Raw genomic sequence first — 16,812 nt, 5'->3', positions numbered from 1 at the left:
AATACTAAGAAAGTGAGCTAAATAACAATAAAATGTTAGTGAAACATTTTTAATACTAAGAAAGTGAGCTAAATAATGAAAATGTTTTAGGGACATATTTTAACACACAGATGAGCATTTATAACCCAGTCAGTTTTATAAGTATTGGGCTAGAATTTGCTGTAGTATAAGCTGAGAATCACCCTCAAGTAATCTGAGCAAAACAGTAAACTCAAATGTAAAATTTAGCAACAGTTTTGCACCAGAGGCCCTTTCTGATGCACCTTAGGCTCATCGCTCCAGTATTACAAGACCCACTGACCACCGAGCTACAGCAACCCAAAACGTCTGGATATTTATAGCTCCATATTTTCCCATTTAAGGTTATAAAGCTAAGTGTGTTCTTAGTGTGCCTTATCAGTCCTTTTAAAGGTTTTGTTAACATGTAAGAAACATAACATTAAAATTACACCTTGATGTTTTTAAAAAAAGAAGTTTTTTTTAGATTCATTTAAAATTATGATTGTAACATTAACTGCAACTATTTCCATAAATTCTCTCCCTTTCTCATTTTATCCTTTCCGTGGTTCTGGGAAAACGGAGACTTAAATCAAGTGATTTTTACTTCTTGTGTCAAGTTGTAACAAGATTATTGACACTGTCGAGCAAATATTACACAAGTCCCAACATTTCGTTTCCTACTAAATCTGATAGCTCTCAGCTTTATCACTCCAGAGGTATGTGCACACCTCTGATGTTTTTGTTAGACTTTGCTCAATTATTTCAAGCTTTGCAAAAACAGAGAAGTTGGTCCTGACAGCCTCCAAAATCAGATATGTTTTTTTATTTACTATTTCCAGTAATGTAAACGTCCAGAGCAGTTAATTACATCACAGCCTGCAGCACCAATCACAGCTGGAAACATGTCAAGAAACAGTAAAATCCTATTTATTATCTACAGGTACTGGCTAAAAGATTTGATAAAATATTTTAGGAGCAAATTAGTCCTGATTATCATAACTATTTGGCTCGCTTATGTCTTTCTTTATTGTACGAAAAAAATTAAAAAGCAAAAAGAAAAAGATCGATTGAAGCATTTCTATTAGATTTAAAGTTTAAAGGTGTGTTTTTGTCCCACAGACCCTATCATATTAAAACAGATTGATTTCTGAGAATTTTTAAAGTAAGCTGAACACCTGAAACCATTTTCATTTTAGTATTTTCAGACAATCGTAAAGGATTTATGAAGGAAACTAATGTCTTCTTGAATGTTAGAATGCAGGTTTATCCAGTGAAACAAGAAAGGTTATATTTCACCTCCCTGCAGTTATATTGTTACAGTTGAATAATATACGCTGTTATTAAAAAAGCATGCTTCTACTTGTTCCTTTAACATTACAGCATCTCACTTCAGTCTGCATGCAAATCCATAAAATYATAAAATACATTTATATTCACCCATAAAAAGAAAACTGATTACAGTCCGGTAACGTCCTCGCTCTGATTGATTACTAAATKTGCATTAGGTACGATGAGCCACATGATGTCATCAATCATCAATCAGTCTGCTATTGTCTCCCCAGGAGCACAAACCAACATAAAACACCAGATCATCAGATAACACCATTGGATCATCTGGACTTTGGTAAACGTGACATCACTGCAGCTGATAATTTAGTTACTAACTTGTAACTGGATTACAATTCTCCTAGGACTCAAAATGTTAATGCAGAATATTTCGCAAATTCTCAAACAAAATTTGCAAATTWTTTAGTTTGATTCACTGGAAAACCTTAGGAACCGTAAGTCTAGCTCTACAACATGAAATGTATCAAGTAGKTTATTTACATCATTTCTGTTAGTTCTTTCAAAGTGGGTTTCTGTAGAAATGTAACAAAAATGTTATATCAATATCTTACCTGTTGAAGATAGCTCTACACTGACATATATTTGGAAATAAATAAATAAATAAATAAATAAATAAATAAATAAATAAATAAATAAATAAATAAATAAATAAAAGACTCAGGGCAGAACTATCATGATATTCCTGCAGTAAATTCCCCCAACCTGAACAGAAAGTGTTACAGCTAGTTGCTGCTGCTGTTAGCTGTGCTTATAAATAAGAGTAAAATTATATATGAATAACYATGTAATGATGTAAACTGATGAGATATATATAAAGATTTATAAAACAGCATTTGCATAAATTGCATGAATAGTTTTACAACCAAGAAGGTGCAATGTTGGGTTAATTTTTAAGGCATTTTTTTCTGTAATTAATTATTGGTTATGTATAAAGTCTTGGCTTTTTTCACACACACACACACACACACACACACACACACACACACACACACACACACACACACACACACACACACACACACACACTTATTTTCTATTTTTTTTTATTTTTTTGCAAAAACCCTAAACAGTTTGTGTTGCATTAACCCCCAAGAATAAAAATTCTAATCAAAAACACTTTAAAAAACATAATTTTGACAGCTATAATGACTTTAAACTCTATTTCAAAGGGCTATCCACAACAGGTAAGACACTAGCTACTCTTTTGCAGAAACCCACTTCACGAGCTCGGAAAAGTCCCTTTAAAAGAACTCGCAGTACAGATGAGTTAAGTGTGTAAAGTTACAGACTTCTGTGAACAGAATCACGCAGAAACACTGAAAACTTTTCTTCCACAGCCTCGCTCTGCTGATGGCAAAAAACCGTTACGTAACAACCGGATTCACGAAACTTATTTAAGGCATCAAGCTTCCCGCAATAAAACAGCGGAGTTCACTTCTTTACCATCAAGACGAAGTATTGTTTTTTTAAAAAAGCATTTTTTTTTACCTTAAAGTCTCCCGGCTGAGCTCGAGCGGACGAGACGGAGAAGGAAATGCTCGAGGAGGAAGAAGAGGAGGATGCAGCTGCGTCCCGCGGACCGATGAAGAGGAGGGGAGGGAGGGAGTGGGGGGGGGAGAATGACTGCTGTCTGGCTGATCTGAGGTCAGAGGAACAGCCAGCTGCCCTGACAGGAGGGGTTATAACCAGGAGACGACCTGCTGTGTCGCAATGACACATGGGATGACATCACGCCATCCTTTCTCCGTCGGTACAACTCGAGCTACGATTTTACGGCATCAGATTCCGGCACGTGAAGGCAACACAAGTAGCGGGAGCCGACAATGACTTTTATTTTGAAAAGCTCGCTCTTTATTAAACAATTGAAGGGGAATACAGTTTTCTAACAATAAATAACAGCAGAAACGTTCTGATATATATCTTTTTTCCACCTTTCATAATAACAATAAAATGTTTAGGGTTGATAAAGCACTAGGTTGTAAAGTTAAGCTGGCCCCATGTAGCCCACTCTGCTCTGATTGGTCAGCTGCTCTGACCTGATCAAGCCCCGCCCACCACTCCAGTAAACTCAACTCAAAGATGCAAAATTCCTGCACCCCAGCACTCAGCTTGACAAGAACACTTTCTTCTTGTTTTCCAGGAAAACATGAAAGATACCAATAATCATATCTAAAGCGATTATTGGCCAAGATGTGTGTGTGTGTGTGTGTGCATGTATATGTGTATGTGTGTAACTAAAATGCTGAATACAAGAAAAAAAATAATGAGATTTTATGAAAGCGTGGGTTTTGTATTTTTAATAAGGTTTGCATTTATAAATTAGTGAAGAACATTATCGAAGGCGAGAGTGGAAATGTTTTAACCATGTCTGCCTATTTGTTTGTCTGTTAGCAAAATATGGCACGAACCAATTGATGGGTTTTACTGAAGTTTTCATGAATAATCATTAAGAATTTAATTATTTATCTCCGTGTTTATTTAACGGCTGTAAATTTTCCACCTGATTCATCAATGTTCTGCCAAAAACTCTCCCAGACTTTGTAACAAACTGATTAAATTTAACTCCATTAGTGACAAACTAAACCTAAAGGTATGGCTACTCATTGCAAATTATGACGCACGACATAAAACAGTTGAACTATTGAATGGTGCAATTTGAAAGTGTTTTAAGCCATTAGTTGTGGCTCATTTCTATCATCAAAGAACTAAAAGCCTACTTTCGAGGTATTTCCTGCATCGTTTTGTGTCTCCAGGACACATTAGTGAGATAAAGTGACCTGCGGGGTGATATTTGCCTGTGTGATGTGGCTGCTGATGATTTGTCAGCTCCAGCTGCACTTTGTGTTTCCAAACCATGCGTTGGCATGCTCCCTTGCTGAGCTGATAGGGATTATGGTGTCTGAGTATTATCATGATGCCAGTGTTATCCTGCAGTGTTGCAGCGTCACTTCACTGTTTTTACATGCAGCTAAAAACAGTAAAAAATAAAAAAAATAAAAAACTTTTTTTTGGACTTGAAGAGATGACTAGAAATGTTTGTTCTTTTTGTCAGAGGAGCTTTACAAAATCAGTAATGGCAAAGGAGTGGTTTCTTTAATTGTATTTATGGCATTTGAAATACATATTTTGCTATAAAACAATGACAAATTCATAATAAACAGCAGAAATAAACCTGTGGTTTTGGAGGCGTGGATTGGATTTGGGTCTGGAATTTTACTTCCTGTTTGATTTTTTCTTTCTTTTTTTGCATAAAAACATTACTTTCACTAATTTGTTTTAAGAGCTTAATTGAACACAAYATGAACATAACTGCAGACCCATAAAGATAAATCTGTTTTACTTTAACCAGCTCATAACATGCATATAAGTGCAAATGTTTCACTGCTAAAATGAATTTAAAGAATTGTCTTTTTTCATTTTGCACAGATAAAATACAAATTGATGCAAAGTATAAACTTGATTCTAAAAACGAGAGGCTTTATGAAAAGAAAAGCTCTGTGCAGCAGTTTACTTGGAGACGTCTTGCTGTGACAAAAGAAACTGGCCTCTTCCTTTATATTCTGCTCGTCTTCTCCAATTGGTCAGTTTCGGTGGTCTGATCAGGCCCCACCCACCCCCATCACTATTAGCTCAACAGGAACCTAAAATTTAATAATTATACTAAAATTGGGCAAAATTAGTCCTAATTGATTCTATGTTTGGTAAAAGCTAAAAAAAAAAMCCCTCAAAATAAAAATGTAAAATGACCTTTATGTCAAGCGTAAAGAGTAACATTTAAAGGCAATTCTTTTACATTTTAGTAGACCAGCACAGTTTTACAGCATGTAATAAGTAAATGTGAAAATGAGCAAACTGCTGACTGTTCAGGTGTAAGTTTGCACCTGCGAAAGTTTTTTTTTTTTCCCAAAACTGCAGCTCAGCAGTTTGCAAAAACAATGTTTATTATAGATTCACAGTTAATTGATTCCATCTGTTTTCTTTTTTGTAAGTTCTTTTTAAGTGGTTGGTAGACATGCAGCCAGACATTTACAGGAGGAAGAACTTCACTGGTGGCTGTTTTTAACATTACGCTGAGTTCTGCTCTACATTATAATTTTTATTTTATTTGTAGCTCATTACATTTACATTTTTTATGCGAGGATGAATAATGAAAAACAGTTTCGTACTCAAAGCAACAACAGTTGCAGAGCTTTGTGTTGRGCAGAAAGGCCTGCAGAAACAATAATCATTATCTTATCTAAGAGGCCAAGCTGAGGTAATGCCCTCATCTGTGCTGCATCGGTTTCTGCTTCAATACCACCATCTTGTGGTCGGATCTCCTCAAACTGCAATAAAGTTTTAGAATATTTATCGAATTAATGTTTTATTTTTTGGGTCAAAAATTCTTGAAAAACTGTATTCCTTCATCAGCTATGGTCAGACTTTATGAAACTTTTATTTTGAAGGCCAAAAAATGAAAAAGTCTATATCAGAGGTCCCCAAATGKTGGAATAAAGTTCAGATTCAGACCCAGATCAAGTTTTATTTGGGTCTAGGTTGGTTTGTTCAGTTTCATTACCAGCCACTTTATTAATTAAACTTTGCTGGGTTGAACATTTTTTTGATTTTGCAGATTCAACAAGGTGTTGGAAACGATCCACAGCCAGCACTTTTTCTCTCTTCCAGCCCACAAAGAGGCAGTTAACTGAATACAGGAAAGAAAACTAGCATGGACGTCACTAAAACAAGTTATATATATTCTGAACATTTGCTGGAGAATGCATTTTTATGTGGACTGTGCCACATCGATCACACAAATTCCTTGTGATCTTTACAGTTTTATTTTTCAAAATGCATCACTTTAGAAACAGTTTCACTATTTCCAAATGAATGCAACGCTAATGTTAAGGTCCCACTACAATGTTAGCAAACATTCCTTAAATGAAAAAAAAAAAAAAGGAATTTTAATCAAATTTGAAAGTTCTTCTCAGCAAAAGGCAAAAGTTAATGTTTTAAAGCTCAGAAGGTATAGTACTTACAGATTAAAAGCAGCCTACTGTACATCTCTGCTACATTTACAATTTCACACAGATATGTTTTATTTTCAGACAAAAATAAATACAGATCTGATTTTCTATTACGTAACCCTTTCATACATCCTATTAAAATAATTCTGTGATCATAAAAATCTCATCCGGTGTATGTACATTTATTCAATGCAGGTGTGTTTCTTCACAACACACACGAGCTGCTGCGTTCTCTCATGATTGGACCGCTTTCGTTTGGTCTTTGTCTTACAYGCTAATAAAAAACAAACAAAATGATAATGCCTTTCTGTAGCACCTCTTATTCCACCCTGTTAACTGGGTTCCCAAAAAGCTCGGGGCATTGCTCTTCGCCTTTTGCAATCCGGTCACACTTCTTGAACAGGTCGTAGTTGATCTTGTCGGTTATGACGCTGTCCTGCTTATATTCTGGATGCTTTGAGACAAACTCCCTCATCCACTTGGCCATGGTCATCAGTTCGCCTGGTTCACATCAAAAAGATTATAAATGATGATGCACGATCAGAAAACAAAAATCTCTTAGTTCCTGATAATAGTTTACCTGAGGCACGCTTCTTGATGAGCTTTAAATAATTCAAAATGGTGCATCTGGTGTCCACGTCCACTTCCATGTTTTCCAAATAGCAGTTAAGGATTGGGATAAGCCCCTGAAATACTCCCTCCTTGTGAAATAAAAAGAAAAAAAAACTGCTTAATCAAAAGCATTCAAAGAAAACCGAAAATAAAGTTTTGTTTATACTTCAGACATAAATGGTGTTTTCCTTAAAAACACCCAAGTCTGTATATCGTTTATTTGGTTTTTCTCTTTCAAAACAAAATCGCAAAAACACAATTATTTTTTTTCTCATTTTATTTTGAAATAGAAAAACCAAAGAATGAACCATACACAAACTCACCCAAATTGATTAATCTGAACCTCAAAGAGTAGCAATCTGTAACTTCCCCACTAGGTGTCACTAAATATGTTCTTTTCAGATAACCGACGCTGAATGCTACATTGAAACTAGTTTTTCTTTCAAAGAAAAACCAAACAGGTAAAAATAAATCAAATGAATCACCTTTCCATTGATGATTGTGTCAATACTCATCAAAGTGTACTCCTCGTTTCCACAACCAGTCTCCAAGCCATTCTGAGCAGAAGCAGAAGCAGAAGAAGAAGAAGAAGAAGCAGCGCCGTCAAGGACCGGGTTGCAGCCTGTAGACAAGAATGACAAATAAGTTAAATGTGTCTGAATTAAACTTTACCTCACAGTGCCACTTTCTGTTGAATTCACCTTTAAAGATGTCTTTCCTGAAGTAAAACATGCCCTCCATGACGGCATTTCTCTTCTGTGCCATCTTCATGTTCTCATCAACCTAACAAAAACATGTTTTATGAATCAGGTGTCTCATGTAAGAACTGAATAACTATAATTAAAGGTCTAACATTTCTTGACAGAATGCATGTTGCCTGCTTCCTTGAATGCCACAGTTTTATGAGATATTTTGCAAATAGACAAATTTAACACCTGCACAMAATAAATTATATTATTGCCTTTCATGGTGATGTGTGATAAATGCTAAAACTATCTGCTTTTACCTTTGATAAAGGGATTAGGAAGTCCAGTTTGTAAGACAGGATCACTCTGGTAAGCAGGACCACAAATACTACATACGCAGCATTCTCAAAGTCCGTTAGCTGCACCTGCAAAAAAAAACAAACAGCAACTCACAACACAACGTTCCTGAGTACAAGCCCAGAACAAAAGTGTAATATTTGATAAGTACCTCCATGGGGCGAAACTCAACTCTCCACCCAATCTCAGAGTTCGGAGGCGGGGGTTTAAACCGCATTGTCTGCCAATTGGTCGATTGAAGATTCTRCAAAGAGTTTGAATAAAACTTTTATTTCTTGATGTCTGCATTTGCTTTGAAAAAATAATTTTAAATATGGAAAGCAAAAACCCTAACCTCAAAGTGATCCGATTCATTTTCATCATCCAAATGTATTTTCTCCTCAAAGACAGAGAGCGGGTCTCGTATGAAGAGGTGAGCTATGTGCTGAGCCAGAAGTTTGTCGATCCCTGCAAACCAAACAAGACGAATTTTATCTTRGCAGGAGCAGAAAGAAGTAGATGATAACTTAAAAAACAAGCAAACAAACCAACAAACTTGTACCTGCACCGAGCAGCTGCTTGTAGATATCCTCGTCTATCGTCAAATCAATATCGTTGTACTTCTCACCACAGCAGGACAAGTAGCTGTCAATCGAGTCATATCTGGACTTGAAAATCCTGTATTTGTTGTTCTTCAACGGCTGCAAAAAAAGTGCAACATTTCAGAAAATATATTAAATATGTTTCGTTTGGAAAACCAGATTGTGTTCAGTGTCTTTGTGGCTACATTTGTTTTGTGAAAAACTGTTTTTTTAAATAAAGTCTAGACCCTCTAAAATGTGAGTTTTCACATTTTCATCACTTTTACTTAAAAAAAGAACTCAAAGAAGCTTTGATTAATTTTTGAAAATTACTAAAATGAATCGAAGTGTCTGAGGCACTGATTTAGTTGTAATGACAAAGTTTTCCTCTAGATGGCACCTCTAACACAGATGCCGCCTCACCATACATCTCCTCCACCAGAGAGGAAGAGACGCTGTGTTCCAGTTGTACTCGGAGGTGGGAATTTCTGACTTTCAAGTTGGAAACATCAGCTGGAGTTGGGAAGTCAGCGCAACACGACCATACCTGAGCATGTTTCAGCAGGGCTGCTCCTCGCATCAACAGAGAGTTAAACTGTTTACTTTTACGTTTTTAGCAGTTCTGTGTTGTTTACTTTACATTAAGTYAGTTGTACTTTTAGTAGTTTATRACAATTATTAGGCAATAARTTTTAACCCTGTTTGTACACTCAAAATGCTGCGTAGAATGCTATTGTTGTATTATTCTGTCAGAGCGACAAATRGAAAGGATTGTTTCTGACGTTCTGATAAGCTGAAAACTGGAACACTTTCAACTCGACACTCATCCTGAGCAGTGRTTGTGGTTTGGACCCCACTGTGGCTTTTGAAAAACAAGTGTTTTGAGAAGATCTACAGAACTTAAATTTAAGATCTGTATTAGTTTATTTAGCTGATGAGCCGCTTAGTTAAACAGCAGCTAAGAATTGTTTGTATTCTTTCACCTACTTCTATTTTGAAGGTCAAGAAATGAAAACATTGGGAACATTTAAAAATGTGATGGTAAACCTACATCTCTGCYTCTGCAGCAAATACGATTTACATAAAAACAATCTGTAACAATATTACAACAATTTGAAACACTATAAGAAAACTAAAGCATCTGTTTTTTTGTTATTGTTGAGACAATTACAAAGTTTGATCAACTCAGTCAGGTTGAGCTAACTTGGTAAAAAAAAACAGCACATTTTGCATCGGACATCGTCTTCATCCTTTGTGGTATTTCAGCTCCTCTCACCTTCAGTCCACGTTCCTCTGGAGTCCTGTCGTCCACTGAGGCAGAAATAACTCCCCAGCGGCAGTCGATGTCCGACACGTAGCCTCTGTAGAAAGGAGAGGCTGCACTCAAGGCCATCTGYGAGGAATGAAAAGTATTTGTACGATAAGTAAAGCAACACGTGTAAATTAAAAACAACAAAAAAAAGATAACAGAGGGACTATTTTAAACAGATGCAAGYTGACTCAAAGTCATGAGGTGTTTTAAAAGGGATGCATGACCTTCAGTTTGGCTGAACACATTCCCTACTGCAAAAATAAAGATACCGACAATAAAACAGAAACAGCTTTATAGAGCTGGGCGGTATGACCCAAATTTTATATCACGGTATTTTCAACAATTACACCGGTTTCGCTGTATTTGACAGGTTTTTTTCCCTCACAGCTCAGCTGATAATAAATGTACAAACTTTGCTTGTTGACTTTTTTCTTTTACTGTACCTCTGTATCACTKTTTCCCTCCTCTTGTACGTCTTTTCAGCTTTGCCTGGTTGCAGACAGTAATCATGCATTTAGGTCCGACCATGAAGGGTTGAGAAAAAAATCATTATCTGGTCTATCGTTACGTGTTAATAAAACTTAAAAGGACGACTCACCTTGCACACCAGTCAACTCCGTTACACTATAAAACTACTTTCCCCCCCGGGCTTTTCACAATAGAAGCACGCTACAGTCTCCATGCAATAACGTCTCCATTATAACGTAGCGCGTTTAATCTAACCGTGCATGTCACTGAAGAGTTGTTTACTATACAGCGATGGTGAAAACGGGATTTTTTTTTTTTACATCAGACCATATAAGCAGCTGAAACACACCCTCCGCCAGCTGTTCCAACAATAACATTAGCATGCTAATGCGCTTAGCGGTGCTGCAAGGAAATGTGTTCCCAGGGAAACAGTTCACTGGCGGCTGCGACGAAACGTTCTGCACGTGTTCAGGCTATTAACACTGGTATTCAGAAAAGTCATATCATAACAAAAATAAAAAATGGTTTTCGGTACAAAACGGTWTACCGCCCAGCACTACAGCTTTATAAACTACAATAAGCTTAAGGTTAAAAAAATAATCTCTCTGTCGCTTGTTTTACTCCAAAGGCAGACTCTCCTAACTTTGATGATGGATTAAACCTGTTTTAGCTGCTACATTAAATAAATCTTGAATAAAATACCACAGACTTATTAAAAAAAGATTCATAAGTTGTATTATTTCTGCTGAAAAAAAAAGCCAAATGAACACAACGTAATATGAAACAGATTTTTTTGCGGACACTCACCACAATGGGGCAAAATGTTGCTAGTTGGTCATAGAGATACCTCGCCTCATTGATGCTGCACGCCTGGAATGTCACCTGMAAAAAGCACAATGAAGGAGGCTGAAGTGCATTTATACATCACTTATTAGAACCGCACAGCTACAGTCACACAAAGATCAAGGTTCTCATTTATGTCAGCGAATAAAAATCAAAAGCTTTAAGACGTGGCGCCGCTCAGGTCGGATCATCTCTTACCTGCAGGCAGCAGTTGCCCATGCCGAAGCCCATGCTGTCCATGTAGATGTGGTCGGGCAGAGCCGCTCTCGCTGCTTCGCCGTCGTCCTCGGGGAAATTCTCCACAAACGGAGAAGGTGTGCGCTCATCTGGGAAGACTGAATCAAGAAAAGACATGTTTTTGAACGAGCTGAAAAGGTCTTTTTATTAAGGACATCTTCAAAAAGTATAAAAGTTATAAATACTAAAGCACACTATACCGGATTGGGCTGAACATTTTTACTCTATAAATGGTTAACATAGCACAAAGCATGCTGACTCAGCGTTCACACGAGGACATTTGTTTTGTTAAAAATCTAACTTACTTGGCACATTTATAACAACTTTCTCGCCTCGTCGATGCCGTATGTTTCTTGTGAGAGTGCTGAAAAACAGAAAACAAGAAGATTCTCCTTATGAAGACCTTGTAGCCACAAATCATACACATAAGTAATATTAGACTTGAAATACACTGCCTGGCCAAAAAAAAAATAAAATATCACACACACTTATATTTTGGACTGCCTTTAGCTTCTGTGGAATTGTTTCAACAAGCTTCTGCAATGTCACGAGATTTATTTCCATCCAGTGTTGCATTAAAGGGATCCACTATTAGTTGTAACATTAGACTTTATTTGATAAACATTTATTTTAACTGTAAAATAAAGACTGTAAAAATACTGTAGGCTGTTCAGTTTTGTAATTTTTAAAAATGTATTTGAACATGGACTGAGTCATTTTATTTACATGGAAAGCATACTGAGTAAATGATGATGTCGACAGGTCTTCGGTGCGAGGCTGCTAGTGAGCTATATCCACCCTGAAGGTTAATCTTGGACAATATTTGATGATTGACTCTTTTAAATGAAACCAGAGAGCGTTGACAGAGAGGAGAAGGTAGAAATGACTCAGCCTGTAACTAAAAGTATAGATGGAGGACAACAGAGCTGCTTCATGGAAGAAGAACCTCAGCTTAGCCTGTTAGCTTTAGCGCCGAAGCTATATTACCTTATATGTATTATCTCGGCGCTAGCACGGCAAGCTAACAAACTAAACTGAGGTCCTCCATCCCAAAGATTCTCAATGGACTCTGTGGAGCTGATGCATGTGTCTCACGCTCCCTGAACCACTCTGTTACAATTCCAGCCTGATGAATCCTGGCATTATCATCTTGGAATATGCTCGTGCCATCAGGGAATAACCTGGTTATTCAGTATATTCAGCTGACCTCATTCTTTGTGCACATACTGTTGCTGAACCTAGACCTGACCAAATGCAGCAACCCCAGATCATAGATCTTAGTTAATCCAGGTGCACACTTTATTTTTTTTTGGCCAGGCAGTGAATTAAAAGATGCAAACTTATACAGCCTACCTGAATCTTGGGTGTCTGTTGATGGCTTCATCAGGGAAAAACAGCGACTTTGAAACTCCTTTTTCAACAGGAGTCGGCCGATACTCTGGTTGGGTGAAACCTGGGCAACCTAACCTGAACAAAAGTAGGTTTATTCATTGTTTTCTTTATAACAAGGCGGTAAATTGGTTGAAACATTTGATCGCCAAACTGAATTACCTTGGAAATGAGGTGATGGTGCAGAGGGTCTCATTCTGGTTCAGGACCGATGACGCCTCCTGACGTCTCTTCCTCATGTTGCTCTCCACAGTGTTGAACTCCGACATCGTCCCACCGTACGGCTGCCCTGGAGTTCCCTCGATCATGTAGCTGCCATATTCTGGTCTCCAAAGCGTGGGATGACTGCAGAAATATAAAACACACTGTAAAATGTATGTTTGTTTTTTTTATGTAGCGCGTCACGATGACCTTTTTCGTTAAATAAACTGTTTACATTTCCTTTACGAAAAGGCAGCTGAAATCCTGGCAGGACAAAAACAGATTTGTGCTGCAGAGCGTGCTCTTTGGTGCGTGCAACAGAGGGGCAGTAATGAGGAATGCTTGAGCTCTACTATTGTCACTGCCACTGGTATATCCCCCTTGGTGAAGCTGGCTACGCAGACTTACACTGACGTCACAGCCAGAGGGCAAACATAACATTTATCAGCCTGTACAAACACTTTTACAGCGATGCAGAAAATTCCTCCTCTTTGAAGATGCGTTACTGAAGTCTGGGTGTGCAAACAGAAACTACCGGGAATTTTGCAGGCAAAGCAGAAATTTGCATATCTTTTTACATGTTGTAAATATTTTTACAACTAATTCTACAACAGGAACACTGGCATAAGGAGTTTATTTTTAGTTTACAACACCAAATGTTAGTTCAGTATCTGTAAAATGTATTTGAATTGTTAAGGAGATGTTTGTTCCAAGGCCAATTCAACCATCTTGAATGGGGCTGACTTGAAAAGTTAAATCAATTGTACCTTTAAAGCCACTGATTACTGGGTTTCAATTAATTCATTCAGTGGAAATGAGTTATTTTGCTAACAGGCGTTGAATCCAACAGCTAATGCTAAATTGTTAAACAAAGCTCTGGTGCCAATAGGTTAGAAGTTGGAGCTTGTGCTTCAGATGGCTCAACTTTTTAAACATAAATTTGCAGAAACATTATTTTTGTTTTGATAAAATTATACCTCAAATAAAAATAAACTAGCAGAGAATAAAAAAATAATAATAAAAAGCACAGTGCACACACTCTTGTGTGTGCCAAGAATTTGACTGTAAAAAACTAACAAATCAGACAAATCATTAGCAAAACTGCTCATTTGCAAATAAGACTATTTAAGGATATTTGGGAACTTTGGATGAAGTAAAAAAAAAGGTTGTTGAAATACCAAAAACAGTCAATAATTTAGCCTTTTTTTCACAACTCCAGGGCACATGTGGTCTTTGACATGCAGCGGGGTAAATTGGTAAAATTTAACAACTTTCATCAATTAGCTGAGACTAAAGAAAAAAAAAAGAGGGGGCTATTTGTCTCTCATTTGCACGGTTTACCTCYTCGAGAATACTTCTTTGTAAATAATTGTGCTAAACAGCATAATTCAAAGAGCTGCTTCAGGAATACTTCTGCCTTTTCCTGCCACTATTTTTAATGTATTTATTTTCAAATCAGTTTTTCACTTAATGATAGAATTTGCTGCATTGTGGAAAATGTTCAAAGAAACAAAGTTATTAGTGAAGATACTGAAAAAATGTCTTGCTGACCKCATTAATAATAAAATTTTGAAACTTTTTTCATAACATATCACAACATAAGATGCAAAGTCATGGTTATAAAATGCTAAGTCATAGTTATAAGACGGTAAGTTGTAGTTACAAGATGCTATGTCATACTAAAGGTCTGCAATGAGATGCTGAGTCACACTTACATGATGCTAAAYCAATTTTGAGATGGTTTTTAATGATTTCCTCCCAATCAATGTGAAAGAAATGTGTTCACTTGAAAACACAAATTATGCAGAGAAGTTTAAGATTTGAATATTTATTTGCCCATGCTACATTTACCACAAGCTCTCCAGGCCTGGGCCGTTCATCCTGGTCCTCAAGTACCCCTATCCAGCATGTTTTGCTTGTTTCCCTGCTCTTCAGCAGGTCTTCAGAAGATTTAATCACTCATTCATTCAAACCAGGTGTGTCAAATCAGGGAAACATCTCAAAATCACTGCTTTAAATATTAACCAACACCTCAAGAGCTTCTCTGAGCTTGATGAGACATTTTCAAAATATAATATTGACTTAGTTTTATGTTTTTTTAGTATTGCCTCTGGAAGCCGTTGATTCTTTGCCATTTATTTGTAAATAATAAATCAGATAATATGTATTAAAGCAGTGATTCTCAACCCTAGCCCTCCCTGATTTGACACACCTGGTTTGTTTGAATGAATGAGTGATTAATAATCTTTTGAAGACCTGCTGAATAGCAGGGAAACAAGTAAAACATGCTGGATAGGGGTAGTAGAGTCAAGTCACTCCTCTGGATATGATATCATGGTAAATAGGGAAGTTCCCTCTCTGATCGTAACGCTACAAAACTAATCATTAGGTGTGTGTTTGTTGTTTTAGTGTGATGTGTTTATTAACTAAATAGACTTAATAATAAATTAAAAACCTTCTAAAAAGATCTGTAAAAATGTTTAATTTAGACTAGAAGATCACAAACTCATAAAAAACCTAAACATGAATAAAAATGTTTGTGTAGTGCATTTAGGACTCAGTAGAAATAAATAAAATATGTTACAAATGCAAAACGGGCTTGCATAGTAAGTTTTAAATTACGAAGAAATAGAGCCCTAATCTGTATTTAATCTGTACTTAATCCTTGACCTTTTTGCAGAGTTTAAAGTCRTTGTTGTGCTGCAGAGACCTTTTGCATAAAGCGTACATTTACTGAGTCACTACGTGGCACTTGGTTTGCACAAAGKAAGACTTAAGTAAAATAAGTGACTTCTTAAGATAACTGGCAGTAAAGAATGTCTAAGATTGGTTGCAGAATGTTCTCATATGTTACTGTTTATATTAATAATTAAGCTCCTTTCGGACACATCCTTATCTCCATCAATCTGACAGTATTGTAAATCTGCAACAGTAAATCTAACATGACAAGTGTAATGGAGTTTAATCCTGGCTGCACATTTTGTACATTTCAGAGAGGATTCGCAGATTGTATCATTAAGTAGATAAATAGCAAAAGCACTCTAACTTTATAGTTTGTGCTACAATCATTAGGTAACTAACAACTACTAATAMCAGAAACAAATTAGGCTGAAACTTGCACGTTGTGTTAAATATTTATAATCTCTCTTGGTGGTTTTGGCGTCTCTGAAGAAAAAAAAAGTGATTTACAAGAGACGCTGCCTTCACAAGAAGAATGTAGGAATGCCAGAAAAAAAAATACTAATAATCCCCTAATCATGGGGAAAAGTGTGCATGACCCTTTTATTGATTTATTAAGTAAAAATAATGATGTAATAATCAGTAAAACCCAAAATGTGACTTTTTAACTTTAAAAAAATATGTTAATTTCGCACCAAATGTTGATTTATGTAGTTTTAGTTTGTTTCTGTGGAACTCACAGTGAGAAAAACTTCTGTCACTTTTGTTGCCGACGTGTCAGTAACACATCGTCATATGTGCAGCAAATAAAAGCAAAATGTTCTTCTCAATTTCCTCCCAGAGTCAAAAACATGCATGTTTAGTCTGCCTCCCTAGATAAGGGCTGGGGTTTGCCTGGTTTAAATAACGGTTAAGTAAATAAATAAGAATGAAAGGCGGTGCAGGTAAGGTAACACCTAAAGCACAGTCTCAATGGGCCTCATGCAAGAACATGTTCGTATTCTTATCCTAAATTTCTCTTACTTTCGTTCGTACAAAGGGTTCGTACGAACATGTCACGTCAGATTCAACAAACTCTTCTATCTTCAGGAAAAGTGTGTAAATGAGCTGCGTAA

General features: G+C 36.6%; 2 protein-coding genes across 2 annotated transcripts in view; both read right to left on the bottom strand.

Annotated features, from left to right (window-relative positions):
* elovl5 (ELOVL fatty acid elongase 5) overlaps positions 1-2,948 on the bottom strand; it is a 12,919-nt gene extending 9,971 nt beyond the window's left edge. Inside the window, exon 1 of the mRNA XM_014017401.1 lies at positions 2,836-2,948. The gene's annotated coding sequence lies outside the window, so the exon portion shown is untranslated. The remainder of the gene's footprint in view (positions 1-2,835) is intronic.
* A 2,913-nt stretch (positions 2,949-5,861) lies between these two features.
* gclc (glutamate-cysteine ligase, catalytic subunit) overlaps positions 5,862-16,812 on the bottom strand; it is a 13,348-nt gene continuing 2,397 nt past the window's right edge. Inside the window, exons 3-16 of the mRNA XM_014016622.1 lie at positions 12,980-13,162; positions 12,782-12,895; positions 11,734-11,792; positions 11,390-11,526; positions 11,156-11,230; positions 9,845-9,961; positions 8,550-8,688; positions 8,343-8,455; positions 8,160-8,252; positions 7,972-8,076; positions 7,667-7,748; positions 7,451-7,587; positions 6,934-7,054; positions 5,862-6,854 (exon numbers count right to left, since the gene is read on the bottom strand). Coding sequence (XP_013872076.1) covers positions 6,673-6,854; positions 6,934-7,054; positions 7,451-7,587; positions 7,667-7,748; positions 7,972-8,076; positions 8,160-8,252; positions 8,343-8,455; positions 8,550-8,688; positions 9,845-9,961; positions 11,156-11,230; positions 11,390-11,526; positions 11,734-11,792; positions 12,782-12,895; positions 12,980-13,162 — 1,657 coding nt within the window. The 3' untranslated portion in view covers positions 5,862-6,672. The remainder of the gene's footprint in view (positions 6,855-6,933; positions 7,055-7,450; positions 7,588-7,666; positions 7,749-7,971; positions 8,077-8,159; positions 8,253-8,342; positions 8,456-8,549; positions 8,689-9,844; positions 9,962-11,155; positions 11,231-11,389; positions 11,527-11,733; positions 11,793-12,781; positions 12,896-12,979; positions 13,163-16,812) is intronic.

This window comes from Austrofundulus limnaeus, unplaced genomic scaffold (assembly GCF_001266775.1).
Source record: "Austrofundulus limnaeus strain Quisiro unplaced genomic scaffold, Austrofundulus_limnaeus-1.0 Scaffold0, whole genome shotgun sequence".
Classification (NCBI taxonomy): domain Eukaryota; kingdom Metazoa; phylum Chordata; class Actinopteri; order Cyprinodontiformes; family Rivulidae; genus Austrofundulus; species Austrofundulus limnaeus.
The sequence above is the reverse complement of the archived record's forward strand: the minus strand, read 5'-3'. Positions and strand labels throughout refer to the sequence as shown.